The sequence below is a fragment of the Calonectris borealis genome, chromosome 36, assembly GCF_964195595.1.
Source record: "Calonectris borealis chromosome 36, bCalBor7.hap1.2, whole genome shotgun sequence".
Lineage (NCBI taxonomy): Eukaryota > Metazoa > Chordata > Aves > Procellariiformes > Procellariidae > Calonectris > Calonectris borealis.
In genome coordinates, this window is record NC_134347.1 from 92,413 (window position 1) to 119,988 (window position 27,576).

The 27,576-nt window shown below is 73.2% G+C and overlaps 6 protein-coding genes across 12 annotated transcripts; all 6 read left to right on the forward strand.

Annotated features, from left to right (window-relative positions):
• The first annotated feature begins 762 nt into the window (after positions 1–762).
• On the forward strand, positions 763–3,846 carry CLDN7 (claudin 7). Its single transcript, XM_075135051.1, has 4 exons — positions 763–985; positions 2,443–2,607; positions 3,236–3,320; positions 3,651–3,846. Exons 1-4 carry the CDS (start codon positions 763–765, stop codon positions 3,814–3,816), a joined length of 639 nt encoding a protein of 212 aa, XP_074991152.1. The 3' UTR covers positions 3,817–3,846.
• A 269-nt stretch (positions 3,847–4,115) lies between these two features.
• Positions 4,116–6,871, forward strand: ELP5 (elongator acetyltransferase complex subunit 5). Of its 3 annotated transcripts, XM_075135049.1 has the most exons (7): positions 4,192–4,288; positions 4,761–4,821; positions 4,897–4,977; positions 5,336–5,553; positions 6,092–6,270; positions 6,363–6,556; positions 6,643–6,871. In XM_075135049.1, the coding sequence occupies exons 1-7, from the start codon at positions 4,237–4,239 to the stop codon at positions 6,740–6,742; spliced, it is 885 nt and encodes a 294-aa protein (XP_074991150.1). In that variant the 5' UTR covers positions 4,192–4,236; the 3' UTR covers positions 6,743–6,871. The 3 variants fall into 3 exon arrangements, with proteins under 3 accessions (XP_074991149.1, XP_074991151.1, XP_074991150.1); XM_075135048.1 differs by lacking the exon at positions 4,761–4,821 and having other exon boundaries at positions 4,116–4,288; XM_075135050.1 differs by lacking the exons at positions 4,761–4,821; positions 6,092–6,270 and having other exon boundaries at positions 4,116–4,288.
• A 433-nt stretch (positions 6,872–7,304) lies between these two features.
• CTDNEP1 (CTD nuclear envelope phosphatase 1) lies at positions 7,305–11,401 on the forward strand. Of its 3 annotated transcripts, none has more exons than XR_012670607.1 (8): positions 7,305–7,774; positions 8,192–8,258; positions 8,677–8,795; positions 9,356–9,427; positions 9,498–9,639; positions 10,501–10,612; positions 10,684–10,768; positions 11,001–11,401. XR_012670607.1 is itself a non-coding variant. In XM_075135033.1 (8 exons), exons 1-8 carry the CDS (start codon positions 7,673–7,675, stop codon positions 11,059–11,061), a joined length of 726 nt encoding a protein of 241 aa, XP_074991134.1. In that variant the 5' UTR covers positions 7,306–7,672; the 3' UTR covers positions 11,062–11,401. The 3 variants fall into 3 exon arrangements, 2 of the variants coding, with proteins under 2 accessions (XP_074991134.1, XP_074991133.1); XM_075135033.1 differs by having other exon boundaries at positions 7,306–7,765; positions 9,523–9,639; XM_075135032.1 differs by having other exon boundaries at positions 7,307–7,774; positions 9,523–9,639.
• Positions 11,402–11,749: 348 nt separating this feature from the next.
• Positions 11,750–13,945, forward strand: GABARAP (GABA type A receptor-associated protein). The gene is made up of 4 exons (XM_075135080.1): positions 11,750–12,278; positions 13,091–13,169; positions 13,258–13,376; positions 13,809–13,945. The coding sequence occupies exons 1-4, from the start codon at positions 11,751–11,753 to the stop codon at positions 13,872–13,874; spliced, it is 792 nt and encodes a 263-aa protein (XP_074991181.1). The 5' UTR covers position 11,750; the 3' UTR covers positions 13,875–13,945.
• Positions 13,946–14,106: 161 nt separating this feature from the next.
• PHF23 (PHD finger protein 23) lies at positions 14,107–19,420 on the forward strand. Of its 3 annotated transcripts, XM_075135076.1 has the most exons (7): positions 14,107–14,217; positions 15,090–15,121; positions 15,329–15,421; positions 16,492–17,098; positions 17,793–18,377; positions 18,485–18,784; positions 18,887–19,420. In XM_075135076.1, the coding sequence occupies exons 1-5, from the start codon at positions 14,196–14,198 to the stop codon at positions 18,002–18,004; spliced, it is 966 nt and encodes a 321-aa protein (XP_074991177.1). In that variant the 5' UTR covers positions 14,107–14,195; the 3' UTR covers positions 18,005–18,377; positions 18,485–18,784; positions 18,887–19,420. The 3 variants fall into 3 exon arrangements, with proteins under 3 accessions (XP_074991177.1, XP_074991176.1, XP_074991178.1); XM_075135075.1 differs by having other exon boundaries at positions 17,793–18,784; XM_075135077.1 differs by having other exon boundaries at positions 17,793–18,751; positions 18,855–19,420.
• A 452-nt stretch (positions 19,421–19,872) lies between these two features.
• Positions 19,873–27,360, forward strand: ACADVL (acyl-CoA dehydrogenase very long chain). The gene is made up of 20 exons (XM_075135084.1): positions 19,873–20,143; positions 20,651–20,690; positions 21,204–21,275; positions 21,359–21,431; positions 21,523–21,587; positions 21,709–21,843; positions 22,575–22,719; positions 22,787–22,916; positions 22,991–23,119; positions 23,194–23,392; positions 24,475–24,579; positions 24,676–24,762; positions 24,854–24,916; positions 25,031–25,132; positions 25,444–25,541; positions 25,640–25,712; positions 25,796–25,868; positions 26,322–26,394; positions 26,473–26,548; positions 26,648–27,360. The coding sequence occupies exons 1-20, from the start codon at positions 20,085–20,087 to the stop codon at positions 26,771–26,773; spliced, it is 1,923 nt and encodes a 640-aa protein (XP_074991185.1). The 5' UTR covers positions 19,873–20,084; the 3' UTR covers positions 26,774–27,360.
• The last annotated feature ends 216 nt before the right edge of the window (positions 27,361–27,576 follow it).

The window sequence follows — 27,576 nt, forward strand, 5'->3', positions numbered from 1 at the left end:
ATATACAGGTGCGCGCACCTGCCCGGCCCCAACCGCGCGGGGGTCGCTGCTGCGGCGCCTATAGGGGCTATAGGGGCTATAGGGGCTGTAGGGGGTCTCTGCTGCTCGCGGGGGCCCTATAGGGGCTCTATAGGGGGTCTCTGCTGCTCGCGGGGGCTCTATAGGGGCTCTATAGGGGGTCTCTGCTGCTCACCGGGTCTCTATAGGGTTTCTAGGGGGGCTCTATAGGGGCTCTATAGGGGCTCTATAGGACTTCTAGGGGGCCTCTGTTGCTCGTGGGGTCTCTATAGGGTTTCTAGGGGGGCTCTATAGGGGCTCTGCAGGGGGTCTCCGGTGCTCGCTGGGTCTCTGCAGTCTCGCTGCTTGCTGCCTCTATAGGGTCTCTATAGGCGGCTTGTGAGGTGGCTATAGTCGCGCTGCCGGCCGCCTCTCTATACCGTTCTCGTTCGCTGTGGCTACAGGGTCAGCCCAGGGCCTCTGCTGCTTGTACGGGCCCTATAGAGTGTCTGTAGGGCATCTATAGTCTCTCTGTAGAGTGTCTCTAGGCGTTCCTTGGGCTGTCTATAGGGGTGCCCCAGGGTGTCTTATAGCGTCTCTGCAGGGCATCCGTAGGGTCTCTACAGGGTGTCCATAGGGTCTCTGTAGGGCCTCTATAGGGCGTCCACGGGGCCTCTATAGGGGGCCCATAGGCTCTCCGCAGGGCGTCTCCGGGCCCTTCGCCCGTAGGGTCCCGGGGGTCTATAGGGGCGGGCGCGGGGGGCGATGGCGCACGGGGGGCTGCAGTTGCTGGGGCTGGGGCTGGGGCTGGCGGGGTGGGGGGCGCTGCTGGTGGCCACCATGTTGCCGCAGTGGCAAGTGTCCTCCTTCGCCGGGGACTCCATCATCACGGCGGTGGCCACCTTCCAGGGGCTGTGGATGGCCTGCGCCAGCCAGAGCACGGGCCAGCTCCAGTGCCGCAGCTTCGACTCCCTGCTCGCCCTGCCTGGCACGTACGGGGAGCGTAGGGTGGGGGGTAGGGGGGTATGGGGGACATAGGGGTATGGGGGTATGGGGGGGTATGGGGGACGTAGGGGTATGGGGGGGTATGGGGTACGTAGGGGTATGGGGGGTATGGGGGACGTAGGGGGCTGGGGGGGTATGGGGGGTATGGGGGACATAGGGGTATGGGGGACATAGGGGTATGGGGGTATGGGGGGGTATGGGGGACGTAGGGGTATGGGGGGGTATGGGGGGTATGGGGGACATAGGGGTATGGGGGACATAGGGGTATGGGGGTATGGGGGGGTATGGGGTACGTAGGGGTATGGGGGGTATGGGGGACGTAGGGGGCTGGGGGGGTATGGGGGGTATGGGGGACATAGGGGTATGGGGGACATAGGGGTATGGGGGTATGGGGGGTATGGGGGTATGGGGGACGTGGGGGTATGGGGGACGTAGGGGTATGAGGGGGTATGGGGGACATAGGGGTATGGGGGTATGGGGGGTATGAGGGGGTATGGGGGACATAGGGGGCTGGGGGCGTATGGGGGGGCATGGGGGACGTAGGGGTATGGGGGGTATGAGGGGGTATGGGGGACATAGGGGTATGGGGGGTATGAGGGGGTATGGGTGACATAGGGGGCTGGGGGGGTATGGGGGGGTATGGGGGGGTATGGGGGACGTAGGGGTATGGGGGGGTATGGGGAACGTATGGGGGGGTATGGGGGACGTAGGGGTATGGGGGGGTATGGGGAACGTATGGGGGGGTATGGGGGACGTAGGGATATGGGGGGGTATGGGGTGAATGAGGGACATAAGGGGGACGTAGGGGTATGGGGGGGGTATGGGGGGTATGGGGAATGTAGGGGGCTGGGGGGTGTTGGGGGTAGGAGGGCTATGGGGGACATAGAGGGATGGGGGGGATGGGGGGGATGGGGAACGTAGGGGGCGGGGGGCGATGGGTCCCCCCAGTGCAAGGGCCTGCCCTGCTGGCCCTGCCCGGTGGGGGGGGGTCATGGGGGCATTTGGGGGCTGGGGGGGGTCCCTGGGGGTGCAGCGGTTTAGGGGGGTCTCAGGATGGGGGGGGGGTGATGTTGGGGGACCCCCAGGCATCCGGGCCCCCCCTCCCCCCCCGGAACCCGGGCGCTGCCTTCGGTTTCGCTGAAACTCCCACGGCGGGGGGGGGGGGGGGGCCTGCGTCACGGGCGGGAGCAGCCGTTGGGGCGCGGCGGGGTGTCCCCCCCCCGCGTGGGGACGGGTTCAAAGTCCCCACCCCCACCCCGTGGGACACACCCTGATGTGACCTATGACCCCGCCATGGGGCAACCAGGCCCCCCCCCCCCCAAATCTGGGGGGTCCCCACTTCACTCCCCCACAGGGGGTCGGGGGGGGACCCCACAGAGGGGACCCTCCGTGGGTCCCCCGACCCCCTGCCCCCCCGTGACCTTTCCGTGACCCCCCCAGGGTACCTGCAGGCCACGCGGGCGCTGATGGTGGTGGCCGGGGTGCTGGGGCTACTGGCCACGGGGGTGGCGGTGGCCGGGATGAAGTGCACCCGCTGCGGCGACGACGACCCCCGGCGCAAGGCCGGCACGGCGGCTGCCGGCGGCGGCCTCTTCCTCCTGGCCGGTGAGCGGGACCCCCGAGACGTGCCCCCCCCCATTTTGGGGTCCCCCCCCATTTTGGGGTCCCTCCCCCATTGGGGTCCCCACATCGACATTTTGGGGGTCTCTGTGCCATATTGGGGAACCCCACACCCGGGGTTTGGGGGTCTCTAGCTGCTATTGAGGACCCCCCCCAGCCCCGCCACCCCATTTTGGGGTCCCCCCCATTTTAGGGTCCCCCCCATTGGGGACCCCGCATGGCCATTTTGGGTTCCCCGTCCTCATTGGAGACCCCACATCCTCATTTTGGGGTGATTATCCCATATTGGGGACCTCCACACCCCGGGTTCGAGGGTCTTCAGCTGCCGTTGGGCCCCCCCAGCCCCATTTTGGGGTCTCTGTCACATATTGGGGACCTCCACACCCCGGGTTCAGGGGTCTCCAGCTGCCATTGGGGCCCCCCCAGCCCCATTTTGGGGAGGGCCTTGGGGGGCTGACGGGGTGGTCCCCCCCTTGGGGACCCCACATCACCATTTTGGGGGTCTCTATGTCATGTTGGGGACCCCCACACCCTGGGTTCGGGGGTCTCCAGCTGCCGTTGGGCCCCCCCAGCCCCACCTGGGGGGTCTCGGGGGCTGACGGGTGCCCCCCAGGCCTGGCCGGGCTGGTCGCCTGCTCCTGGTACGGCCACCGCATCGTCACCAGCTTCTACGACCCCACGGTCCCCGTCAACGCCAAGTGAGGGGGGGCTGGGGGGGGCTGGGGGGGCTGGGGGGAGGGGCTGGGGGGGCTGTGGGGAGGGGTCTTGGGGGGCTGTGGGGCTGGGAGCGGCCTGGGGGGGCTGTGGGGAGGTTTTGGGGGGCTGTGGGGCTGGGAGGGGTCCTGGGGGGCTGTGGGGCTGGTTTGGGGGGGCTGTGGGGAGGGTCTGGGGGGGCTGTGGGGCTGGGAGGGGTCGGGGGGGGCTGTGGGGAGGCTTTGGGGGTGCAGGGGGGGCTGTGGGGCAGGTCTGGGGGGGCCGTGGGGAGGCTTTGGGGGTCCCTCACCCCCCTTTGTGCCCCCCCCCGCCAGGTACGAGTTCGGCCCCGCCATCTTCCTGGGCTGGGCGGGGGCGGCCCTGGCCCTGCTGGGGGGGGCCATGCTGGCCAGCTCCTGCCCCCGGGGCGGGGGGCGCGGCCGGGCCCCCCCCCCCCGCAGGGCCCCTGGCCCCCGGCCCCCCAGCAGCGAGTACGTCTGAGGGGGCAGCAGCGCTTTGGGGATCCCCCCCGACCCCCCCCCCCACTGGGGACCCCAACCCCTGTGGGGTCCCCCCACACTTAGGGGGCAGGGAGCCCCCCCCCCCCCCAAGATGGTGTCGGGGGCCCCCAAGTTTGGAGGTACCCCCCCGGGGGGGGGCGGTTGAGGGTCTCCGCGGGCTTCTCGCGCGTGGTTTTGTACAAAATAAAGATTTTTTGTGTGTTTTCACTCTTTTCTGGCCGAGTTCGGGTCCTGGGGCCCCCCCAAAGGGCCCCCGCCAAGGGGGGAGGGCCCCCCCTGGGGCCCCGTCCCAACATGGCGGCGCCCGTTGCCGTACGGTGGCGTCATCGGGAGGCGCCCACCCGGACATGGCGGCGCCCTTCGCCGTACGGTGGCGTCATCGGGAGGCGCCGGGACGGCGATGCTGGAGGCGCTGGTGGCGGGCGGCGCGGAGGGGCTGGTGCTCGTGCGGGGTGCGGGGGGGCCGGGGGCTCGTTTTGGGGGGCTGGGGGGTGCTGGGGGGTCTGGGGGGGCTCGGGGGGGGCTGTGGGGCTGGTTTTGGGGGGCTGGGGGTGCTGGAGGGGCTGGAGGGGCTCTGGGGGGGCTGTGGGGCTGGTTTGGGGGGGCTGCGGGGTTTTGGGGGGCTGTGGGGCTGGTTTTGGGGGGCTGCGGGGCTGTGTGGTGGCTGGGGGGGCTGTGGGGCTCGTTTTGGGGTGCTGGGGGGCTCTGGGGGGGCTCTGGGGCTGGTTTTGGGGGGCTGTGGGGGGGCTGTGGGGTGCAGTGGTGCTGGTTTGGGGGGCTGTGGGGTGCTGGGGGGGCTGTGGGACTCTGGGGGGGCTGTGGGGGGCTGTGGGGCTGGTTTTGGGGGGCTGCGGGGCTCTGGGGTGCTATGGGGCTGGGGGGGGGCTGGGGGTCACCGTGGGGCTCACCCCTGTCCCCCCCCAGACAGCGCCGCCTGCGAGGGCCGCAGCCTCCTCCGGGCCTTCGTCACCGCCGCCGTGCAGAGGTGGGGGCTGGGAGGGCCTGGGGGGGCTGGGGGGGGGCTGGGGGGCTCCACCCACCCTCACCCCCCACCCCCCAGGGCCGAGCGCGTCCTCGTCGTCCTCTTCGACGTCCCCCGGGAGCGGTTCGAGGCCGGGCTGAGCCCCTCGGTGAGGCAGCGGTGAGTGGCCCCCCCGGCCCCCCATGGCACCCCAGGGACCCCCATGACCCCCCATGGGCACCCCAGGGACCCCCATGGCACCCCAGGGACCCCACAGCCCCCCCATGGGCACCCAATGGCCCCCCATGGCCCCCCGTGGACCCCCACAGCCGTCCATGGGCACCCTATGGCCCCCCATGGGCACCCCGTGGACCCCCACGACCCCCCAGAGCCCCCCATAGCACCTCCATGGCCCCCCAGCCCCTCCACAGGCACCCAATGGACCCCCATGCCCCCCCCCCCACACCACAGGCACCTATGGATGCCCATAGCATCCCCCCCGGCCCCCCCCAGCCCCCCCTGACCCCCCCCCCCCCAGGCTGCTGTACCGCGATGGCTTCACGGACCCCCTGGGCTGGAACGGGCCGAACCCCGACTTGCGGGCGGAGGATTTTGGGGGGCTGCTGGGGGGGGGGCTCCCCCCGGGGGGGCCCCTGATGCTGGTGCTGGACTCGCTCAGCTGGCTGCTGCTGCGCCTGCCCCCCCCCCGCCTCTGCCAGGCCCTGGGGGCTCTGCTGCGGGGGCCCCCCAATTCCGGTCAGGACATCGGGGACCCCTTGGGGGGGGAATGGGGGGGGCCCTGACACGGGAGTGGGGGGGGGGCACAGGCATCGGGGTCCCCACGGGGTTGGGGGCCCCCCCCGATTGGGGTGAAGGGGGGAGCCTGGACACTGGGGGCCCCAGGGGGTTGGGGTGCAGGGGGACACCCCTAGATTGGGGTATGGGGGGGTCCAGACACTGGAGGCCACAGGGGGTTGGGGTGCAGGGGGGGCTGTGGGGCTGGTTTTGGGGGGCTGCGGGGCTGTGGGGGGGGCTGTGGGGCTGGTTTTGGGGGGCTACGGGGGGGTCCAGACATTGGGGTGCCCATGGGGTTGGGGTGCAGGGGGGCTCCCAACTGGGGTGCAGGGCGGTCCAGACACGGGGATCCCCATGGGGTTGGGGCGTGGGGGGCCCCCCCAATCGGGGTTTGGGGTGCAGGGGGAGGAACCTGGACAGTGGGGTGCCCCTAGGGTCGGGGTGCAGGGGGTCCCCTGGGTCGGGGTGTGGGCCCCCCCGGACGCCCGTGCCCCCCCAGCCCGCCCCTCCCGCCTGCTGGCGCTGCTGCACGGGGACCTGCACCCCCCCGGGCTGCTGCGGGCGCTGGGGGCCCTGGCCAGCACCCAGATCACCCTGGGGGGGCCTCCCCCCGGCCCGGGAGCCCCCCGACTCGCCAGCGTGCTCAGCCACCCCCGCGGGGGGGGGGGCCGGCAGAAGGTGGGTGTGGGGGCGTGGGGGCACCCGTGGGGTGACGGTGCCCCGAATCGGGGCGCCCCTGGCCCCCCCAAACCTCCCTTCCCCCCCCCCAGGACGAGAGCTTCGCCCTCCTGCCCGACGGCTCCCTGCGCTCCCTGGGGGGGCCCCCCACCCCCACCCCGGGGTGCCCCGGGGATTCGGGGGACCGGGCCCCCCCCCACCCCCTCACCTTCCGCCTGCGGCTGTCGGCGGCCGAGCGGGCGGCGCGGGCGGCCGTGCCGCCCCCGTACCAGCTCAGCCCCCCGAGGTGACAACAACACCCCCAGTCCCCTCCCAGTCCCAGCTCCCAGTCAGGACCAGTCTCCCCAGTAATCCCCTCACTCTGCCCCCCAGGAGGTCGACCCTCCTTCGGACGCCCGGGACCATCGTCTGCACCCCGGAGCCCCCCGAGGACGAGGACCCCGAGGACCCCGACGACGACCTGGACGTGTGACCCCCCCCAGGGTTATTGTAGGACCTACATAAACCCTGGGGGTTACTGTAGGGCCTACACAAACTCTGGGGGTTATGGTAGGACCTACGTAAACGTCAGGACCCCAATAAAGCTGTTGCGTCTCCCCCACCTCCGTGTGGTCACTGGGAGGGGTCCCTTGGGAGGGGGGGACACCCCAATTCGGGGGGGGAGGGGGCCCGCGCGGCTGGGTCCCCCCGGACGGGGGGGGCACCCCAATTGTGGGGAGGGGGGAAGCAGGGACCCGGGGCAGGCGCTGGACCGGGGAGGCCACGCCCCTCTGGGAAGACCACGCCCCTCTGGGAAGACCACGCCCCTCTGTAAGGCCACGCCCCTCGTTTACATCGCACCACGCGTGACCACGCCCCTTCGAAACGGCCACGCCCCTTCATCCCTGGAGGCCGCGCCCCCTCCCCTCCGCGTTGACCACGCCCCTCCCCGGGTAGGCCACGCCCCCGCCGCCCGCGCAGGCGCGCCAGCCCCCTCCCTTCGCGCCCGGCCTTGGCGCCGCGCCCGCGCCCCGGAAGCGCTCGGCCGGAAGTGACCCCGGCGGCGGCGAGAGCGGCGGGAGGGGCCGGGCGGGAGCGCGATGGCGGCGGCCGGGGGCGCCCGCCGGTAACGGCCGAGCCCGACCGACCCGCCGCGGCTCGGGACCGCCGGGGGCCCTTCCCCGGGACCGCCTCCCCCGCGCCTCCGGGACCGCCGTTACTCCCGGGGCCGCCGCTGCTCCCGGAGCCGCCTCCCCCCCGCCTCCGGCGCCGCTTTCCCCCGGGCCGGCGGCCGCAGCGGGGCCGGGGGTCCCGGGGCCGGCCCGGGGCTGGGGTGGCCGCCGCCGCCCCCGGTGCGGGGGGCGCGAAGCTGGCGGAGCTGGGCCGGGCGGGGGGCGGCGGCGGCGGCGGGGCCGGGGCCGGGATGATGCGGACCCAGTGCCTGCTGGGGCTCCGCGCCTTCGTGGCCTTCGCCACCAAACTCTGGAGCTTCCTTCTCTACATGCTGCGCCGGCAGGTCCGCACCGTGAGTACCGGGAGCGGGGGGCCGCACCGTGAGTACCGGGCACCGGCTGTACCGGGGGGCTTCGGGGGGGTCCCCCCCGTGCCCAGAGCGGGGCCCGCCGGGGGGCTCGGGGGGTTCGGGGCGGGAGGGGTGACGAGGAGCAGCAGGTGAAAGGTTTAATTTAGCCCGGAGCGGGGGAGGGGGGACGCGCGGGCCCCCCCCGGGGCTCGGTGCCCGGTGGTGACGGCAGAGGGGACGGTGCCAGGACACGGTGACGAGAGGGGGGGCATCTGGATTCTATTCTGGGTATCGCTGGGGGGGGGGGGGGCGGGACACCCCGTAACAGCCCGGCTGCCCTCCCCCACCGGGCTGGGGGGGGCTGACACCCCACTTTGGGGGTCCCCCGTGGCCATCACAGCCCCCCCCCCGCCCCCCCAGGTGATCCAGTACCAGACGGTGCGATACGACGTCCTGCCCCTCTCCCCGGTCTCCCGCAACCGCCTCAGTAAGTTTGGGGGGGTCCCTGTGGGGAGCCCCCAAACTGGGGGGGGGGCTAGGGGGTGGAGCAGGGAAAGCCCCAAACTGGGGAGTGCGGGGGGGGAGCCTCCAAACTGGGGGGGGGAGGGTGCTGGGGGGCAGCCCCCAAACTGGGAGGGGGGGCTGGGGGGTGGAGCAGGGGGAGCCCCCAATCTAGGGGGACCTGGGAGGTGGGGGAGCCCCCAAAAGGGGGGGGGGTGCTGGGGGGGAGCCCCCAAACTGGGGAAGGGGGCTGGGGGGGTGGAGTGGGGAGAGCCCCCAAAGTGGGGGGCTCTGAGGAGGAGGGAGAGAGACACGATGTGTTGGGGCTCGGAGGGGGCGATGGGGACCCCCCCGGGTGGGGGGGGGTTGGAGGGACCCCCTGACACCCCTTTGTGCCCCCCCAGACCAGGTGAAGAGGAAGATCCTCGTCTTGGACCTGGACGAGACCCTGATCCACTCCCACCATGACGGCGTGCTGCGCCCCACCGTGCGCCCGGGGACCCCCCCGGACTTCATCCTCAAGGTCGGGGGGCCTGGGGCAGAGTTTGGGGGATCCCCAGGCAAAGAGTCTGGGGGTCCCAGATGATGGGGTGCAGCGGAGGTTCCTGGAGCCTGCGGTGGGGGGATCCCAGCGGGTGGAGGTTGAGGGTGTGGGGGGCAGAGTTTGGGGGTCCCAGCAGCAGAACCTGGGGGTCCCGGGGCAGAGTTTGGGGGTCCCAGTGGCCAAACCTGGGGGTCCCAGGGCAGAACGTGGGGATGCTGGGGGCAGAGTTTGGGGGTCCCAAGGCAGAATGTGGGGGTCCCAGCGGTGGAACCTGGGGATGCTGGGGGCAGGGTTTGGGGGTCCCAGCGGCCGAACCTGGGGGTCCCGGGGCAGAGTTTGGGGATCCCGGGACAGAGTTTGGGGGTCCCAGCAGCAGAACCTGGGGGTCCCGGGGCAGAGTTTGGGGGTCCCAGCAGCAGAACCTGGGGGTCCTGGGGCAGAGTTTGGGGGTGCCAGGGGCTGGGGGGCGGCCGAGGCTCCCGGTGCCCGAGGTGGGGAGTCCCGGGGGTGTCGGGGTCCCGCTGACTCCCCCCCCCCAGGTCGTCATCGACAAACACCCCGTCCGGTTCTTCGTGCACAAGCGGCCCCACGTGGATTTCTTCCTGGAGGTGGTGAGTGCCCCCCACCCCCCGACCCGGGGACCCCCCGAGCCCCGCCCGAGCCCCGCCCGGGCCCCGGCAGACCCCGGCGCTGCCCCGCCCTGCAGGTGAGCCAGTGGTACGAGCTAGTGGTGTTCACGGCCAGCATGGAGATCTACGGCTGCGCCGTGGCCGACAAGCTGGACAACAACCGCAGCATCCTCAACCGCCGCTACTACCGGCAGGTGGGCGGGGCTGGGGTGGGGCCAGGGGCGGGGCTTCCCGGGGGCCTTGGGGCCATGGGATGGAGCCTGGAACAGGGCTTGGGTGGTGAGGGAGGCGGGGCTTGAGAGCTGGGAGGGTGGGGCTTGAGGCAGGAGGTGGAGCTTGAGTGGCAGAGGGTGGGGTTTGGGGAGGGATGGGGCTTGAGTGGCAGGGTGAGGTTCTGGTGGGGGCGGAGCTTGAGTGGCAGGGGTGGGGTTTCAGTGGGGGTGGGGATAAGGGCTGTGTGGGACTGCCTGGGGGTGGAGCCACTGCAGGGGGTGGGGCTAACAGGGCTGGGTGGGATGGCCTGGGGGTGGAGCCACTGGGGGGTGGGGCTAATGGGTGGGTGGGACTGCATGGGGGTGGATCCACTGTGGGGGGGCGGGGCTAACAGGGCTGGGTGAGATGGTCTGGGGGTGGAGCCACTGGGGGGGCGGGGCTAACAGGGCTGAGTGGGATTGCCTGGGGGTGGAGCCACTGTGGGGGGTGGGGCTAACACAGGGCTGGGTGGGATTGCCTGGGGGTGGAGCCACTGCAGAGGTGGAGCTAACACGGCTGGGTGGACTGCCTGGGGTGGAGCCACTGTGGGGGGGCGGAGCTAACAGGGCTGGGTGGGACTTGCCAGGGGTGGAGCCACTATGGGGGGGCGGGGCTAACAGGTGGGACTGCCTGGGGATGGGGTGAATGCGGTGGGTGGGGCCAGGTAGGGGCAGGGCCACAAGGGGCAGAGCTGCTGGGACAGTGCTGAGCCCCTGGTTGTGGCCATTGTGTGGGCGGAGTCTTGGCCTCCTGGTGGGTGTGGCCAACCGAGGGGCGTGGCCTGACCCCAGCTGCCCCCCCAGCACTGCACGCTGGAGCTGGGCAGCTACATCAAGGACCTGTCGGTGGTGCACAGCGACCTCTCCAGCATCGTCATCCTCGACAACTCCCCCGGCGCCTACCGCAGCCACCCAGGTACGGCCCCCCCTGCCCCCCCGGGGCCCACCCCAGCCCCCCCAGCCCCTCACCCCCTCCTCTGCCCCCAGATAACGCCATCCCCATCAAGTCCTGGTTCAGCGACCCCAGTGACACGGCCCTGCTCAACCTGTTACCCATGCTGGATGCCTTGAGGTGAGACCCGGCGGGCGCAGCAGGGTCTGGGGGGTGTCCCGGGGGGGCACAGCGGGGGCTTGGAGGGCGCAGCGGGGTCTGGGGGGTGTCCCGGGGGGGCACAGCGGGGACTGGGGGGTGTCCTGGCGGGGGACGGCAGCGGGCTGCAGGGTCCCCGACGTTGGGGTCCTCGCAGGTTTGGGGGGGCCAGAGAGCTGTTTTGGGGTCTCACCTCCCTCTGCCCTCCCCCCAGGTTCACAGCCGACGTCCGCTCCGTCCTGAGCCGCAACCTGCACCAGCACCGGCTGTGGTGACGGCAGCCACGCCCCCGCCCTGTCACCGTCACCCCCACCGCCGCAGGAATGGGGACCCCCCACGAGGGACAGAGCCAGCGCCGTGGGGACCCCCCCCACGAGGGACTGTGCCAGCGCCGTGGGGACCCCCTACACCCCCCCCACGAGGGACGGACTCTGCGCCCTGGGGGGGGGACGAAGCTTCTCCCCTTGGTGGCAGGGGGGGAACGTGGAGCCACAGGCCCGACTTCAATGCTGGGGGGCGCGGGGGCCGCCCCCCTGCCGGACGGACGGACAGATGGACATGGACAGACCGGCGCTGCCGGCCCCGCCCTCTTGTTTTTAAAAGACCTCGGTCCCACCCGTGGCGTCTCCGCCCTCTCTGTGCTTTGGGGCCCCCCCTCGTGTCCCCCCCAACCCCTGCTGCCACCTGGGGCCCCCCACGTGTCCTCGTCCCCCCCCACCCCACGCACGATGGTTCCCCCTCGCGTCGTCTTCCCCCACCCCCTCCACCCCCGCCACCGCTCCGGCGGTGGTCCCGTCCGCGTCCCAGCGCTGGCTCCGCCCCCTTCATCCCTTAGCCACGCCCCTCCGCGGGCAGCACCACGCCCCCCTCCTGGCTCCGCCGGCGGCGGTCACGTGGCGCCACTGTTTACCTCGCGACCCCGCCCGCCACGTGACTCACCCCCCCACGCGGTGACGTCAGTCACATGACGGCCGCAGCACCGCCGCGGATCCCTCCGCGCCGCCACCGCCCGGTCCTTTCCGCTCCCCCCTCCCGCGTTACCGGGGCCCGTCCCGCTCCCCCCTCCCCCCTCCGCATTGCGCAACCGCAGTTAATGGGGGCGGGCGGGGGGGCGTACGCCGTTTCCGTAGGGAAGCGGAGGCAAACGGGGGCGCTACGCCGAGCGCGCAGGCGCTACGCCATCTGCGCGGGCCCTACGCCATCTGCGCGGGCCCTACGCAGAACGCGCAGGCGCGGGCGCCCCTTTCCCCGTCGTCGCGGGGCGGCGGCCGCTACGCCGATTGCGTGGCGCGCGCGCGCGCGCTGCGCTGTTGGCGTGGCGGCGGGGGGCGGGGCCGTATCCGTGCGCCGTGCACGCACCCTCCGGTCCCGGCCCGGTCCCGGTCCCGGTCCCGACCCGGCCATGAAGTTCCTGTACAAGGAGGAGCACCCGTTCGAGAAGCGCCGCTGCGAGGGCGAGAAGATCCGCAAGAAGTACCCGGACCGCGTCCCGGTGAGCGCCGGGGGCCCCCGGGGGACACCCCGGAACATCCCCCGGCACCGCCTGGGGACCCCTCGGGGCACCCTGGGGACCCCCTGGAACCCCCGGGGTATCCCGGGACCCCCCGGGGCCGCCTGGGGACCCCCCTGCGACCTCCTGGAACCCCCGGGGCCGCCTGGGTACCCTCCTGGGACCCCTGAGACCCCCCGGGACCTACCGGAGCCGCCTGGGGACCCCCTAGACCCGGCTGGGGACCCTCCCGGAACCCCCGAGACCTCCTGGAACCCCCCGGGGCACCTTGGGACCCCCTGGAGCCGCCTAGGGACCCCCCTGGAGCGCTCCGGGACATACCGGAGCCACCTGGGGATCCCCTAGAGCCGCCTGGGGACCACCCTGGAGCCCCTGAGACCCCCTGGACCCCCCCCGGGCCTTCCCGGCACCCCCCGGAGCCACCTGGGGACCCCCCTGGAGCCCCTGAGACCCCCTGGACCTCCCCCCGGGGCTTCCCGGGACCCCCTGGAGCCACCTGGGACCCCCCCGGGGCACCCCGGGTCCCCCCGGAGCTGCCTGGGGATCCCCTAGAGCCGCCTGGGGACCCCTCGGGGACGCCCCCCGGACCCCCTGCTCTGAGGCACCCAGACCTCCGGGGGCCCCCCCCGTGCCCCCGCCGTGACAACACCCCCCTCCCCCCTTTGCCCAGTGACCCGCGTGTTCGGGACCCCCTTGGGGACCCCCCCCAAGTGACACCACCACGGGAAAACCCCTCCCCCTCCCCCATGCTGTGGAGGGGTCCCCGCACCCATCGCCCCCCCACCCATCCCCAGGTCATCGTGGAGAAGGCGCCGAAGGCCCGAATCGGGGACCTGGACAAGAAGAAGTATCTGGTGCCCTCGGACCTGACAGGTGGGGGGCGGGGGGGGGTGGGGGGCGGGGGGGGGTGGGGAGGGGTCCCTTGGCCCCCCCCCTCACCGTGCCCCCCCTCCCCCCCCAGTGGGCCAGTTCTACTTCCTGATCCGGAAGCGGATCCACCTGCGGGCGGAGGACGCGCTCTTCTTCTTCGTGAACAACGTCATCCCCCCCACCAGCGCCACCATGGGCCAGCTCTACCAGGTGGGGGGGCGGGGGGGGCACGGGGGGCCGGGGGAATGGGGGGGGGGACCCCCCGGAGCCACCTGGGGACCCCCTAGAGCTGCTTGGGGACCTCCCGGGAAACCTGAGACCCTCTGGGACCCCCCCCGCGGGGCACCGGGGAGGCGCCTGGGGACCCCATGGGACCCCCGGGGGACCCCGGGACCCCCCGGAGGCGCCTGGGGACCCCCCTAGGACCCCCGGGGCACTCCGGGACCCCCCGGAGGCACCTGGAGACCCCCCTAGGACCCCCTGGAGGCGCCTGGGGACCCCTAGGGGGATGGGGGAGAGGGGGCTGGGGTGCACCCTGGGGGGTGGGGGGGAGTGGGGCACCCCATGGACTCGGGTGGGGTCCCTGAGGGGTGGGGGGGGGCCGTGCCCGGGACCCCCCTGACGCCCCCCGTCCCCCCCCAGGAGCACCACGAGGAGGATTTCTTCCTGTACATCGCCTACAGCGACGAGAGCGTCTACGGGGCCTGAGCCCGCCCCGGTCCCCCCCCGGCCCCTCCCGGCCCCGCGGCCGCGGCCTCAATAAACGCGACGGAGCCGCCGAGCGGCCTCGGGACTCCTTTGTGTGGTGGTGGGGGGGGCGGGACTACAACTCCCGGCGTGCCCCGCGCCGGAAGCGAGGCGGTGGGGCGGGGGAGAGTGGGCGGGGTTTGCGCATGCGCGGTGCGGGAAGGGGCGGAGCCGAGCGGGCGGGGGCGGGGCGGGGCGGGGCGGGGGCGGTGCGGAGCGAGGCGGCACCGGACGGGAGCGACGGACGGAGCCGGGGCCCGACCCCGCCGCGGGGCCGCCGCCATGGCCGAGCCCGGCCCCGAAGGTACCGGCGCCGGGGGGCGGGACCGGAGCACCGGGGGTGGGGGAGCCCCGGGACCGGGGGGGAGGGGGAGCCCCGGCACGGGGCGGGGGGGGAGCACCGGGGGGGCACGAGGGGGGAGCGGGGGCACCGGGAGTGCCGGCACCGGGGGACGGGGGGACCGGGAGGCACCGGAGGACCGGGAGAGCCGGCAACGGGTGGGGTGGGGGGGGGAGCGGGAGCACCGGCACCGGGGGGGGAACCGGAGCACCGGGGGAGCCGGTACCGGAGGACCGGGAGAGCCGGCACCGTGGAGAGGGGGGAGCGGGAGCGCCGGCACCGGAGGGAATCGGAGCTCCGGGGCGGGGAGGGGGTAGCTGGAGCACCGGGAGTGCCGGTACCGGGAGTACTGGCAGCGGCGGGGTACCGGGGGGGGAACCGGGACGCCGGGGAGAACTGGAGCAGCGGGAGAGCCGGCACCGGGGGGGCACGAGGGGGGAACCGGAGCACCGGGAGTGCCGGTACCGGGGGCGGGGGGAGGGTGTCTACCGGAGGAAGCGTGGCCGGGAGCGGGGTCCCGGGACTGGGCGGCGGGGGGGGTACCGGGAACTGGAGGGGGGGGTGCGGAGCACCGGAACCGGCCCCGGGGCGCACACCGGCGGGGGGAGGGGAACCGGAGCGTGCCGGGGGGGAGGGGGGCGGCGGGGGAGGGGAACCGGAGGGGGGCTCCGGGACCGGCAGCAACGTGGGGGGAGGGGGGGGGACGGTACCGGGGCGGCCGCGCCCTGAGCTCCCGGAACCGGGGGCCGCTCCGGGAGGGGGATCGGGGGCCCCGCCGGTACCTGCCCCCCCCCCCCCCCCCGGTCCCGCTGTGACCCCCCCTCCCCGCTTCACAGACCCGCTCCCGAGCCTGAAGGCGGAGACGCAGGTGAGGGGGAAGGGGGGCACCGGGGGGAGGGGGGGGGATTACCGGGAGGAACCGGGAGGGGGGAGGGGGATCCCCGCAGCCCCCCCCCGGTAACCCGGGCAGGCGGGAGCGGCGCCCGGCTCCTCCCGCCGCGCCTTCACCCCCGCGGGGCCGGTACGGGGGGGGGGGTCCCGGTGCTGACGGCCCCCCCCCCCCCGGTGCCCGCAGCCCCCCGAGAAGCGGCGCCGGACGATCGAGGACTTCAACAAGTTCTGCAGCTTCGTCCTGGCCTACGCCGGGTACATCCCGGCAGCCGCCGAGGTGAGCCCGGGGACACCGGGGGGGGCACCGGGAGGCACCGGGGAGGGGGTAGCGGTAGCCGAGGGGGTCGCGGGGGGACCCGGCCCCCCCCCACGCCTTGCCGGGCCCCGCCTGGTTCCCCCCGCCCGGGCCCCCCCTGTTCCCCCCGGGGCCCCGCCGCCGCCCCGGCCCCATCTTGCAGCGGCGCCTACAGCTCCCGGCGTGCCCCGCGCCCCGCCCCTCTCGCGGGGGGTGACGGGAAATGGAGGCTCCGCCCCCCAGGACTACGAGTCCCGGCGTGCCCCGCGCGGCTTCGCCCCTCCCCGCCGCGGGGGTTGACGGGAGTTGGAGGCGCCACTTCCCGCTGGACTACGAGTCCCGGCGTGCCCCGCGCGCCGCCGCCATTTTGGGGCGGGCGGCGCTGGTGGGCGACGGGAGATGGAGTCCGAGGGGGGGAGGGGGGAGGCTCGGGGGTCCGGGGCGGACCCTGAGGTGGGGAGGGGGGAGATGGGGGGGCTCAGGGCGGCTCCCCCTGGGTGGGGGGGGTCAGGGCTCGGCAGGATGGGGGGATGCGGGGTTTGGGGTACCCCCAGGGTGGGGGTCTTGGGGGCCGAGGGGATTCAGGGCAGCCCCCCATGACGGGGGAGGGGGGGTGAGGGGGTTCAGGGCACCCCCATGATGGGGGGGGGATGAGGGGGTTCAGGGCAGCCCCCCATGATGGGGGGGGGATGAGGGGTTCAGGGCTCACCGGGACGGGGGCTTTGGGGCACCCCCATGATGGGGGGGGTATGAGGGGTTCAGGGCTCACCGGGACGGGGGGCTTTGGGGCACCCCCACGATGGGGGGGGGATGAGGGGGTTCAGGGCAGCCCCCAATGATGGGGGGGAATGAGGGGTTCAGGGCTCACCAGGACGGGGGCTTTGGGGCACCCCCTTGATGGGGGGGGGATGAGGGGGTTCAGGGCAGCCCCCAATGATGGGGGGGAATGAGGGGTTCAGGGCTCACTGGGACGGGGGCTTTGGGGCGCCCCCATGACGGGACGAGAGGTGGGGGCCCTTGGGTCCCCCCCTGACCCCCCCCTCGCCCCCCAGGAGAGCGGCTGGCCGTCCTCGGGGCCCAGCTCCCCGCTGGGGCCGGGGCGGGCGGAGGGGGGGGAGGGCTGGGGCTCGGCCCCCGCCGCCCTGCGCACCATCGAGACCTTCGTCCGCAAGGCCAAGTCCTCCAAGAAGCGGGGTCTGGGGCGCCTGGCCCCCCCCGAAAGCGCCCTGCTGGATAAAATGCGCCTGAAAGACTCCCTCTTCGATCTGCCGCCCCCCCCCGGAGCCCCCCCCGCGCCCCCCCGGCGGCGGGAGCGACGCAGCCGGCGGGGGGAACCGGGGGGTCCCCGGGGGGGCCGGGGGGAGCCCCGATCCCGGATCAAGAAGAGCAAAAAGCGGCGATGGAAGAAGGGGGAGCGGGAGGGGGCCAAGGCCTCCCCCAGCGAGACGGACTCGGAGGAGGAGCCCACCTCCCCCCCGCCCCCCCCGCCGCCCCCCGAAACGGGGATGGAGCCCCGGGAAACGGCGGGGGGCAAGTTGGGGGCCGGGGGGGTGGGAAAAGAGGGGGGCAGCACGGAGACGAGCCGGGACGGGGACGGGGACGGCAGCTCCAGCGAGGGCGAGATGCGGGTGATGGACGAGGACATCATGGTGGAGTCGGGTGAGTGGGGGGGCACTGCCGGGGGGGCCCCGTGCCGAGCCGGGGGGTCTGGGGGGTCCCGCTGCTCCCTGTGAGCCCACGGTCTTTGGGGGGGACCCGGGGGTCTGGATGCCCCCAGCACCCTGCGCCCCCCCCAGTGCCCCCCAAGACCCCCACAGTGGCCAGAGCCCCCCCCCCAGGGTGACACCAGGCGGGGTGACCCAGGGATGGTTCTGGGGTCCCCCTGACCCCCCAGTGCCCCCCAAATATCCCCCCAGCACCCTCCCAGTGCCCCCCAGCACCCCTCCCCACGCCCCCCCCCCGATGCCCCACTCAGGCAGGGTGACCCAGGGCTGCTTCTGGGGTCCCCCAACCCTTCCCTTTTGGGGTCCCCTGACCCCCCAGTGCCCCCCAACCCCCCCAGCACCCCTCCCCACGCCCCCCCCCCAGTGCCCCACCAGGCAGGGTGACCCAGGGCTGCTGCTGGGGTCCCCCAACCCTTCCCTTTTGGGGTGCCCTGACCCCCCAGTGCCCCTCAGCCCACCCAGCACCCCCCAAATGTCCCCCCAGCACCCTCCCAGCCCCCCCCCAGTGCCCCCCAGCACCCCTCCCCACGCCCCCCCCCTGGTGCCCCACCAGGCAGGGTGACCCAGGGCTGCTGCTGGGGTGTCCCCCCCCCCCTTTTGCCCCCCCTGAGCCCCCCTTGCCCCCCCAGGCGACGACTCCTGGGACCTGATCACCTGCTACTGCCAGAAGCCCTTCGCGGGGCGGCCGATGATCGAGTGCAGCCAGTGCGGGACCTGGATCCACCTCTCCTGCGCCAAGGTCAAGAAGAACAACGTCCCCGACGTCTTCTACTGCCAGAAGTGCAGGGAGGGGCCCCGCCGCGCCCCCCCCGCCGCCCCCCGCCCCGGGGGGGACCCCTAGTGCCCCCCGACCCGGGGGGGTGAGGCACATCCCCCCCCGCCCCCCCCCGCCATCCCCGGGGCGGGAGGAGCTTGGGGAGGGGGCCTCAGGGATGGGACTCAGGAGGTTCGGGGGTCCCTCGGCTCTGGGATAGGGGGGTTTGGGGGAGCCCCCCCGGGACAGAGGAGGTTTGGGGGGGCCCTCGCCCTCCTCCTCCTCAAGACGGGAGGTTGGGGGGTCCCTTACCCCCAGGACAGGGGGGTTTGGGGGAGCCCCCCAGGACAGAGTAAGTTTGGGGGGCCCCTTGGCCCCCTCTTCCCCAAGACAGGGGGGGTTTGGGGGTCCCTTACCTCCCGGACAGGGGGGGTTTGGGGGTCCCTCGGCTCTGGGACAGGTGGGTTTGGGGGGGCCGTCACCCTCCTCCTCCCCAAGACAGGGGAGATTTGGGGGTTCCTTACCCCCAGGATGGGGGGGTTTGGGGGTCCCTTGCCCCTGGGATAGGGGGGTTTGGGGGAGCCCCCCCAGGACAGAGGAGGTTTGGGGGGGCCCCAGGCCCCTTGCCCTCCTCCTCCCCAAGACAGGGGAGGTTTGGGGGTCCCTCACCCCAGGCCAGGAGGTTTGGGGGAGCCTCATGTCCCCCCCCCCCCAGGATAGGGGGCCTTTGGGGGACAAGCCCAGAACAGAGCCGACTTGGGGGACCCTCACCCCCCTGGGACAGGGGAGATTTGGGGGGAACCCTTATCCCACAGGGGTCCTGGGACTCAGGAGGTTTCGGGGACCCTCACCCCTGGGACAGGGGGGGTTTGGGGGGGACCCCAGGCCATGAGGTTTGGGGGAGCCTCGTGTGTGTCCCCCCCCCAGCATAGGGGAGGTTTGGGGGACCCCCACCCCAGGACAGAGGAGGTTTTGGGGGCAACACCTCACCCCCCCAGGGCAGGAGAGGTTTGGGGGGACCCCCCCGGGGGTCCCGGGACTCAGGGGGTTTGGGGGACCCTCACCCCAGGCCACAGGCAGTGGGGGGGGGGGTCCTTGCCCCGGGAGGTTTTGGGGCCCCCCAGGTGTACAGTCAGGCTGTAAATAGAGGGGGGAAGCGGTTTTTCATGTGTGTTATTTTTTTAAACTTTTATTTCCCTGCACCCCGCTTTTTCCGGGGGGGGGCCCTGCCCATCCCCCCCCCCCCAGTTTGGGGGTGCTGGGGTGGTTGGAGCATCCCGGGGGGGACCCCCAAAACGTGCCGGGTCTCTCCCGGTGCCCCCTGAGGGGGCTGGGCGGGGTTTGGGGGACCCCCCCCGAGCTGGGTTTGGGGGATCCCCCCGCCCCCCCCGGGCAGGGTTTGGGGGACCCCCCCACCCCTCCCTTGTTTTAAGAATAATATTTTGGAGTTCGCGTGGGGGCTGCAGCCCCCCCCTGTAAATAAACGGCGCCGCGGCCTTCGTACGGGGGGGTCAGTGTCCCTCTGTCCGCCCTCGGCACCCCCCACCCGCGGGGGACCCCCTCCATCGCGGGGGGACCCTCCTGTCCACGAGGATGCCCCCCCGTGGGCCCTCCCCCCCACATGGGGACCAACACGCCCTCCGTGGGGCCCTGCTGTCCACGGGAGCCCCCCCGTGGGGACCCCCAGCCCCACAGGGACCCCCCCACGGGGATACCCCCCCCCGGGGCGTGTCTGGCCCCCGCAGGCCCCGCTGCGCGCCCCCTCCCCGTGGGCAGGAGGATGGGGTCACCATGGCAACGGGGTGGGGCGGGGTCACCATGGCGACGGGGCGGGGCGGGAGGTGTCACCATGGCGACGGGGCGGGGCGGGACGTGTCACCATGGCGGCGGGGGTGGGGCGTGGTCACCACGGCGACGGGCGGGTCGCCATAGCGACGGGCGCCATTTTGGCTCCGTCCCAGCCGGACGCGGGCGCCATCTTACGGCGGGGCGGTGGCGGCACCATTCCGGGAGTGGGCGGGGCTCCGTCCCGGTTCATTTGCATATATTCGTTAACTACGTGTCCCAGCGTGCCCCGCGCGGGGCGGCCCTGCCCGGTCCGTGACCTTGGCGGGGTGGGGCGGGGGCACACCGGGACGGGCCCGGGACACCGGACGGACGCGGCAACATGCGGGGAGCGGCCGGGCTGGGGTTGGGGCTGCGCCTGCTCCGCCGGGTCCCCCCGGGGTGAGCCCCGGGGACCGGGTGGGGGGGCTGAGGGGGTCCGGGGGGGTCCCTGGGGCTGAAGGGAACCGGGGGATCCCGGGGGTCCCGGGGCCGGCGGGGCTGAGGGGGGCCGGGGAGTCCTGGGGGCTGAAGGGAGCCGGGGGGATCCCGGGGCCGGGGAGAGCTGAGGGGATCCGGGGGGTCCCCGGGGGGCTGAGGGGGTCCGGGAGCCCTCGGAACTGAAGGGAACCGGGTGGTCCCGGGGCTGGGGGAGGGCTCCAGGGGGGGCCCGGGATTTTGGGGGGGTGCCAGGAGTTGGGAGACCCCCAGTACTTGGCGGGGGGTGTGTGTGTGTGTGTTTGGGGGGACCCGGGGGTTTTGGGGGGGGTCTGGGGGAGCCCCGCCACTCGAGGGGGGGGGTTGGGGGCCTTTGGGGTTTCGGGGGGGGTCCCAGGACTTTGGGAGCCCCCGGTGGGGGTTTGGGGGGTCCCCGGGGGGGCCGCTGTGACAACCCCCCCCCATCCCCAGGCTCGGGGGGGCCCGGCTGCAGAGCACGCATGAGGCTGAGGTAGGGACCCCCCCAAAAACCGCCCCCCCCCGGAACCCCCCCCTTGTGACGTCAGAACTGGGGCAAAGGGCGCGCGGCGGAAACTGGGGGAAAGGTGACGGGTGGGGGTGGGGGGAGTGAGGGGGGGGGGTCCTGAGGGGGGTCCCGAGGGTTTTGGGGTACCCGGGTGGGGGCGGGGCCAACCCTTCGGGGGGGGGTCAGCACGGGGGGAGGGGTCACCGGGGGGGGGGGTCTTTGGGGTTGTTGGGGGGGGCGGGTTGGGGTTGATGTGGGGGTCCCGAGGACTGGGGGTCCCTGTGGGGGGTACGGGGGGTTTGGGGGTACTGGGAGATTTGGGGGTGCCGGGGAGTTGCGATAGATTTAGGGGTGCAGGGGGGGTGGGTGTTTAGGAGAGGTTGGGGGGGGTTGGGGGTCCGGGGAGGATTTGGGGGGGGTTGGAGGGTTTTGGGGATGCCTAGGGAGGGATTTGGGGGGGGTTGAGGGGTTTTGGGGTGCTCTCACCCCCCTCTGCAGGCCGTGCTGCACAAAACCGGAGCCCCGGCGGCGGCGGCTGCGGCCCCCCCCAAGGCCCAGCCCGCCCTGGAGGTGAGTGGGGGGTCTGGGGGTGGGTCCGGTGCTCGGGGGGGGGGCCCCCAGCTGCCCCCCAATATTTCTCCTCCCCCCCCCAGGAATCCAAGTCCTTCGCCGTGGGGATGTTCCTGGGGCGCATGAACGCGGAGCAGGTCTTCCCGTTCCCCTCAGGTGGGGGCACCCCGAAATGACAGGGGGGGTCCGAGGGGGGTCAGCCCCCCGTTTTGGGGTCCCCCGGTGACCCCCCCACCCCGTCCCACAGCGCTGAGCGAGGAGCAGGAGCAGACGCTGCAGGAGCTGGTGGGACCCGTCACCCGCTTTTTTGAGGTGCAAAGGGGGGATTTTGGGGGCGGGGAGGGCTGCACCCCTTTTTCCAGGGAGGTTTGGGTCGCGGGGGGGGGGGGGCAGTTTGGGGGTCCCCCCACCCTGACCCCCCCCACCGCCGCAGGAGGTGAACGACCCGGCCCGTAACGACGCGCTGGAGCGGGTGGAGGAGGGGACGCTGCGGGGGCTGAAGGAGATGGGGGCCTTCGGGCTGCAGGTGCCCCCCGAAATGGGGGGGCTGGGGCTCTCCAACACCCAGGTGAGGGCGGGGACCCCCTCTGCCCCTTGGGGACCCCCATCAGCCCCCCTCTGCCCCTTGGGGACCCCCTCTGCCCCTTGGGGACCCCCACTGCCCCTTGGGGACCCCCTTCAGATACCCCAAGCCCCCTTGACTCCCCCCTACCTCTTGGGGACCGCCTTCACCCCCCCCCAGGGCCTTCCTCTGCCCTTGGGGACCCCCTTCAGATGTCCCCAAGCCCCTGGGGACCCTCTGTGCCCCTTGGGGACCCCCTTCAGCCCCCCCAGGGACCCCCTCTGCCCCTTGGGGACCCCCACTGCCCCTTGGGGACCCCCTTCAGATACCCCAAGCCTCCTTGACTCCCCCCTGCCTCTTGGGGACCGCCTTCACCCCCCCCCAGGGACCCTCTCTGCCCCTGGGGATCCCCTTCAGATGTCCCCAAGCCCCTGGGGACCCTCTGTGTCCCTTGGGGACCCCCTTCAGCCCCCCCAGGGACCCCCTCTGCCCGTGGGACCCCCCCAGCCCTCCCCAAGCCCCCAGACGCTCTCTCATCTCCTTGGGGACCCCCTTCAGCCCCCCTCAAGAGACCCCTTCTACCCCTGGGACCCCCCCAAGCCCCCAGACACCCTCTGTGCCCCTTGGGGATCCCCTTTAGCCCCCCCCAAGAGACCCCTCTACCCCGGGACCCCCCCCATCCCTCCCCCAGCCCCCATCTCCCCCGGCCCCCCCCCCACTAACCGTGCCCCCCCCAGTACGCCCGACTGGTGCAGATCGTGGGCGAGCACGACCTGGGGGTGGGCATCACGCTGGGCGCCCACCAGTCCATCGGCTTCAAGGGGCTGCTGCTCTACGGGACCCCCGCCCAGAAGAAGAAATACCTGCCGCGCCTGGCCACCGGTACGGGGACGGGGGGGGGCTGGGGGAGCCGGGGACCCCCCTGACGCCCCCCGCGTCCCCCCTGCAGGGGAGACGGTGGCGGCTTTTTGCCTGACGGAGCCGGGCAGCGGCTCGGACGCCGCCTCCATCCGGACGCGGGCGCAACCCAGCCCCTGCGGCCGCTTCTACACCCTGGAGGGGAGCAAGATCTGGATCAGGTGGGGTGCGGGGAGGGGGCCGGGGGGGGTCTGGGTGCTTAGCACCCCCCCGCCACGTCCCCCCCTCCCCGCAGCAACGGGGGCCTGGCCGAGATCTTCACGGTGTTCGCCAAAACGCCGGTGCGGGACGAGGGGACGGGGGAGACGAAGGAGAAGATAACGGCCTTCATCGTGGAGCGCGGCTTCGGGGGGTCACCCAGTGAGTGGGGGGCCGGGGGGCGGGCGCGGGGGGGGTTTTGGGGTGCTGACCCCCCCCCGTCTCTCTCACCCCCCCCAGCGGTGCCCCCGAGAAGAAGATGGGGATCCGGGCGTCCAACACGGCGGAGGTTCACTTCGAGGGGGTGCGGGTCCCCGCCGAAAACGTGCTGGGGGCGCCGGGGGGGGGCTTCAAGGTGGCCATGAACATCCTCAACAACGGCCGCTTCGGCATGGCCGCCGCCATGGCCGGCACCATGCGGGGGGTCCTGGCCAAGGCCGTGAGTACGGGGCCCCTCCTTTGTGCCCCCCTGACCCCCCCAGACCCCTCCATGCCCTCCTTTGTGCCCCCCTGACCCCCCCAGACTCCTCCATGCCCTCCTTTGTGCCCCCCAGACCCCCTGACCCCCCCAGACCCCTCCATGCCCTCCTTTGTGCCCCCCTGATCCCCCCAGACCCCTCCATGCCCTCCTTTGTGCCCCCCTGACCCCCCCAGACCCCTCCATGCCCTCCTTTGTGCCCCCCTGACCCCCCCAGACCCCTCCATGCCCTCCTTTGTGCCCCCCTGACCCCCCCAGACTCCTCCATGCCCTCCTTTGTGCCCCCCAGACCCCCTGACCCCCCCAGACCCCTCCATGCCCTCCTTTGTGCCCCCCTGATCCCCCCAGACCCCTCCATGCCCTCCTTTGTGCCCCCCTGACCCCCCCAGACCCCTCCATGCCCTCCTTTGTGCCCCCCTGACCCCCCCAGACCCCTCCATGCCCTCCTTTGTGCCCCCCTGACCCCCCCAGACCCCTCCATGCCCTCCTTTGTGCCCCCCTGACGCCCCCAGACCCCTCCATGCCCTCCTTTGTGCCCCCCTGACCCCCCCAGACCCCTCCATGCCCTCCTTTGTGCCCCCCAGACCCCCTGACCCCCCCCCCAGGACCCCCTGACCCCCCCAGACCCCTCCATGCCCTCCTTTGTGCCCCCCAGGACCCCTGACCCCCCCAGACGCCTCCATACCCTCATTTGTGCCCCCCCAGGACCCCCTTAGGCCCCCCCCGACCCCTCTGTATCCCCCTGGCCCCCCCAAGACCCCTTCATACCCCTCTGGGTGCCTCTGGGGGTCCCTGATCCCCCCTCCATGCGCCCAGTGCCCCCCCCCAGGATCCCCTCTGACCCCCAGGACCCCCCTAGAGCCCCCCCACCCCCCCAACTCCCTTGGGGACCCCTCCAGGCCCCCCCCATCCCCCTGGGGCTCCTTTCCTCCTCCCCCCACCCCCCCCAGCAGCATGGGGGGGCTCCTGGCCAAAGCTATGAGGCCTGGGGTCCCCCCCCGCCCCCCCCCCCAGCCCCCCCACCCCCGTGCCCCTCCCCCCAGGTGGAACACGCCGCCAACCGCACCCAGTTTGGGGACAAAATCCACAATTTCGGGGCCATCCAGGAGAAGCTGGCGCGGATGGCGCTGCTGCAGTACGTCACCGAGGTGGGTGCCGGGGTGGGGGGGCGCTGGGGGGGGTCCCTGCCCCCCCCAGCCCCCTCAACCCCCCCCTCTGCCCCCCAACCCCCCCTGCCCCCCCAGTCCATGGCGTACATGATCAGCGCCAACATGGACCAGGGAGCCACCGACTTCCAGATCGAGGCGGCCATCAGCAAGATTTTCGGCTCGGTGAGGGGCTGGGGGGGCGGGAGCTGGTTTTGGGGACCCCCCTGGGGGGTTTAGGGGTGTCGGGGGGGTCTCACCCCTCTGCTCGCGGCAGGAGGCGGCTTGGACCGTGACGGACGAGTGCATCCAGGTGATGGGAGGGATGGGCTTCATGCAGGTGAGCGGGACCCCCGGGTTGTGGGGGGACCCCCGGGTTGTGGGGGGACCCCCGGGTTGTGGGGTGCCCCCCAAGTTGTGGGGTGCCCCCCTGAACCCCCTCCCCGCCCCGCAGGAGGCCGGCGTCGAGCGGGTGCTGCGGGACCTGCGCATCTTCCGCATCTTCGAGGGCACCAACGACATCCTGCGCCTCTTCGTCGCCCTCAACGGCTTCCAGGTGGGGCACTGGGAGCACTGGGAGCACTGGGGGGGCTGAGATGGGGGGTTCGGGGTCCTGGGGAGAAGCTGGGGGGAGCGGGGGCTGCGGCTGAGGGAGCGTTGGGGGGCTGGGGACCCCCATCCCTGCCCCCCCACATTTGGGGACCCCCATACTTGTTCCCCTGGGGGGCTGGGGACCCCCATCCCTGCCCCCCCCCACATTTGGGGACCCCCATCCTTGTCCCCCTGGGGGGCTGGGGACCCCCATCCCTGCCCACCCCCAGGTTTGGGGCCCCCACTCCTGACCCCCCGCCTTCCCCCCCCCCCCAGATTTTGGGGGTGCAGCTCCGGGGGCTGCAGAAGGCCCTGAAGAACCCCCTGGGCAACGTGGGGGTCCTGGCTGGAGAGGTCACCCGCCGCCTGCGCAGGTATCGGGGGGCCCCGAGCCCCCCCCACTCCCCCCATAGCCCCCCCTCTTCCCGGGGGCAGTTTTGGGGGGCTCACTTCTCTGCACCCCCCCCCCCAGGAAAGCAGGGCTGGGCTCGGGGCTCTCCCTGCGGGACCACGTGCACCCCGACTTGCAGGAGAGCGCCCAGAAGGTGAGTGGGGGGCTGGGGGGGGGTTGGGGGGGGGGCCCGGGGGGTTTGGGGGTGCCCCCCCAGCCTGAACCCCCCCCCCCCAGACCCTGCAGTGCCTGGAGCTCTTTGCCGAGACGGCCGACGCGCTGCTGCTGAAACACGGCAAGAAGATCGTGGGTGAGTGGGGGGGTCGGGGGGGCCCCACGGGATGGGGGGGGGCCCCAAGGGACGGGGGGGCCCTGGGGCCCCTCCTTAGCAGGCTCTGCCCCAGCCCTGGGGGTGCTGGGGGGGATTTGGGGGTGCTGGGGGGGTCTCCCCCATCCCTGGGGGGGCACAGGGTCAGTTGGGGGTGGGGGGGGCTCCCCTCAGCCCTGGGAGGCTCAGGGGTGATTTGGGGGGGGCTCAGGGATTGTCTGGGGGGGGTCTCAAAGATGCTGGGGGGCTCCCCCCATCCCTGGGGGGCTCAGGGGTGGTCTGGGGGGTCTCAGGGATGCTGGTGGGGCTCCCCCCATCCCTGGGGGGCTCAGGGGTGGTCTGGGGGGTCTCAGGGATGCTGGGGGGGCTCCCCCCATCCCTGGGGGGCTCAGGGGTGGTTTGGGGGCTTCCCCCATCCCCTCCCTGCCCCCCCAGACGAGCAGTTCGTGCTGAAGCGCGTGGCCGACTGCGCCATCGACATCTACGCCATGGCCGTCGTCCTCTCCAGGTGCGGGGGGGCCGGGCGGGTTTGGGGGGGCCCCCCACCCCCCCAAAATGTGCTCAACCCCCCCCTTGCCCCCCCCAGGGCCTCGCGGTCCCTGGCCACGGAGCACCCCACGGCGCAGCACGAGCGGCTCCTCTGCGACACTTGGTGCCAGGAGGTGAGGGGGGGCCGGGGGGGGTTTTGGGGGGACTGGGGGGGATTGGGGGGGGCCGGGTCCCCCCCCCCCGACCCCCCCCGTGTCCCCGTCCCCCCCCAGGCCCACCAGCGGGTTTTGGCGACGCTGCGGCCGCTGCCCACCGAGAGCTTCCGCAACCTGCGGGCCATCGCCCGGGCCGTGGTGGAGAGCGGGGGGGTGGCCGCCCCCACCCCCCTCGGCTTCTGACCCCCCCGGGACCCCCAAACCCCTCCCCCGGGCCCCCAGCCCACCCCCCGACCCCCAACCCCACTCCCCGACCCCCCAGTCTGGTCCTAAACCCCCCGAGTCCTACCCCTGGACCACCCAGCTGGACCCTGCCCCCCCCCGAGTGGCCCCGGATCCCCAAATCTGCCCCCCATCCCCTCCCCCCCCCCCCCAGCACTGCCTTAACCCTGCCCCTCCCCCCCCCCGCCAGGCCATCTCCTCTCAGCCCCCCCATTTTGGGGGGCACAGCTTTGCTCCCCCTTGGGGGGGCCGGAGCATCAACACTCCTCTTTTTTTGGGGGGGGGGGCTTTGGGGCCCCCCCATCCACGACGGGAGTTTGGGTGCCTTAAGGAAAGGCTGTTTCAAGGGTCCCCCCCCGATGGTGGCGGTTTCGGGGAGCCCTCCCCCTCTTGGAGGGTTTGGGGACCCCCAGCGCCCCCCTCCCCGGGGGGGGCTGAGCAGCCTGGGAGGGGTCCCCCCCACTTTGGGGGGGGTCTCCCCGCTTTGGGGGGGGTCCCCCCTCGTTGTGTGCCTAATTAATCGCAGCTGCGTAATAAAGGGTGACTGGGACCCCCGACTCCCTCCTGTGTCCCCCCGGGGGGGGGGGGGGGGGCCTGGACTCCATTTCCCACCATGCCCCGGGGTGGGGGGGGGCGGGGGGGCCCCCTAAATCCCCCCCTAAGCTGCGGCTCAGCGGGGATTAGCCTGGGCCATGGCGCTGGGACGGAGGGGTGAGCGCGGGGCCGGGGGTCCTGGGGGGGCCGGGGGTCCCTCACCCACCTTG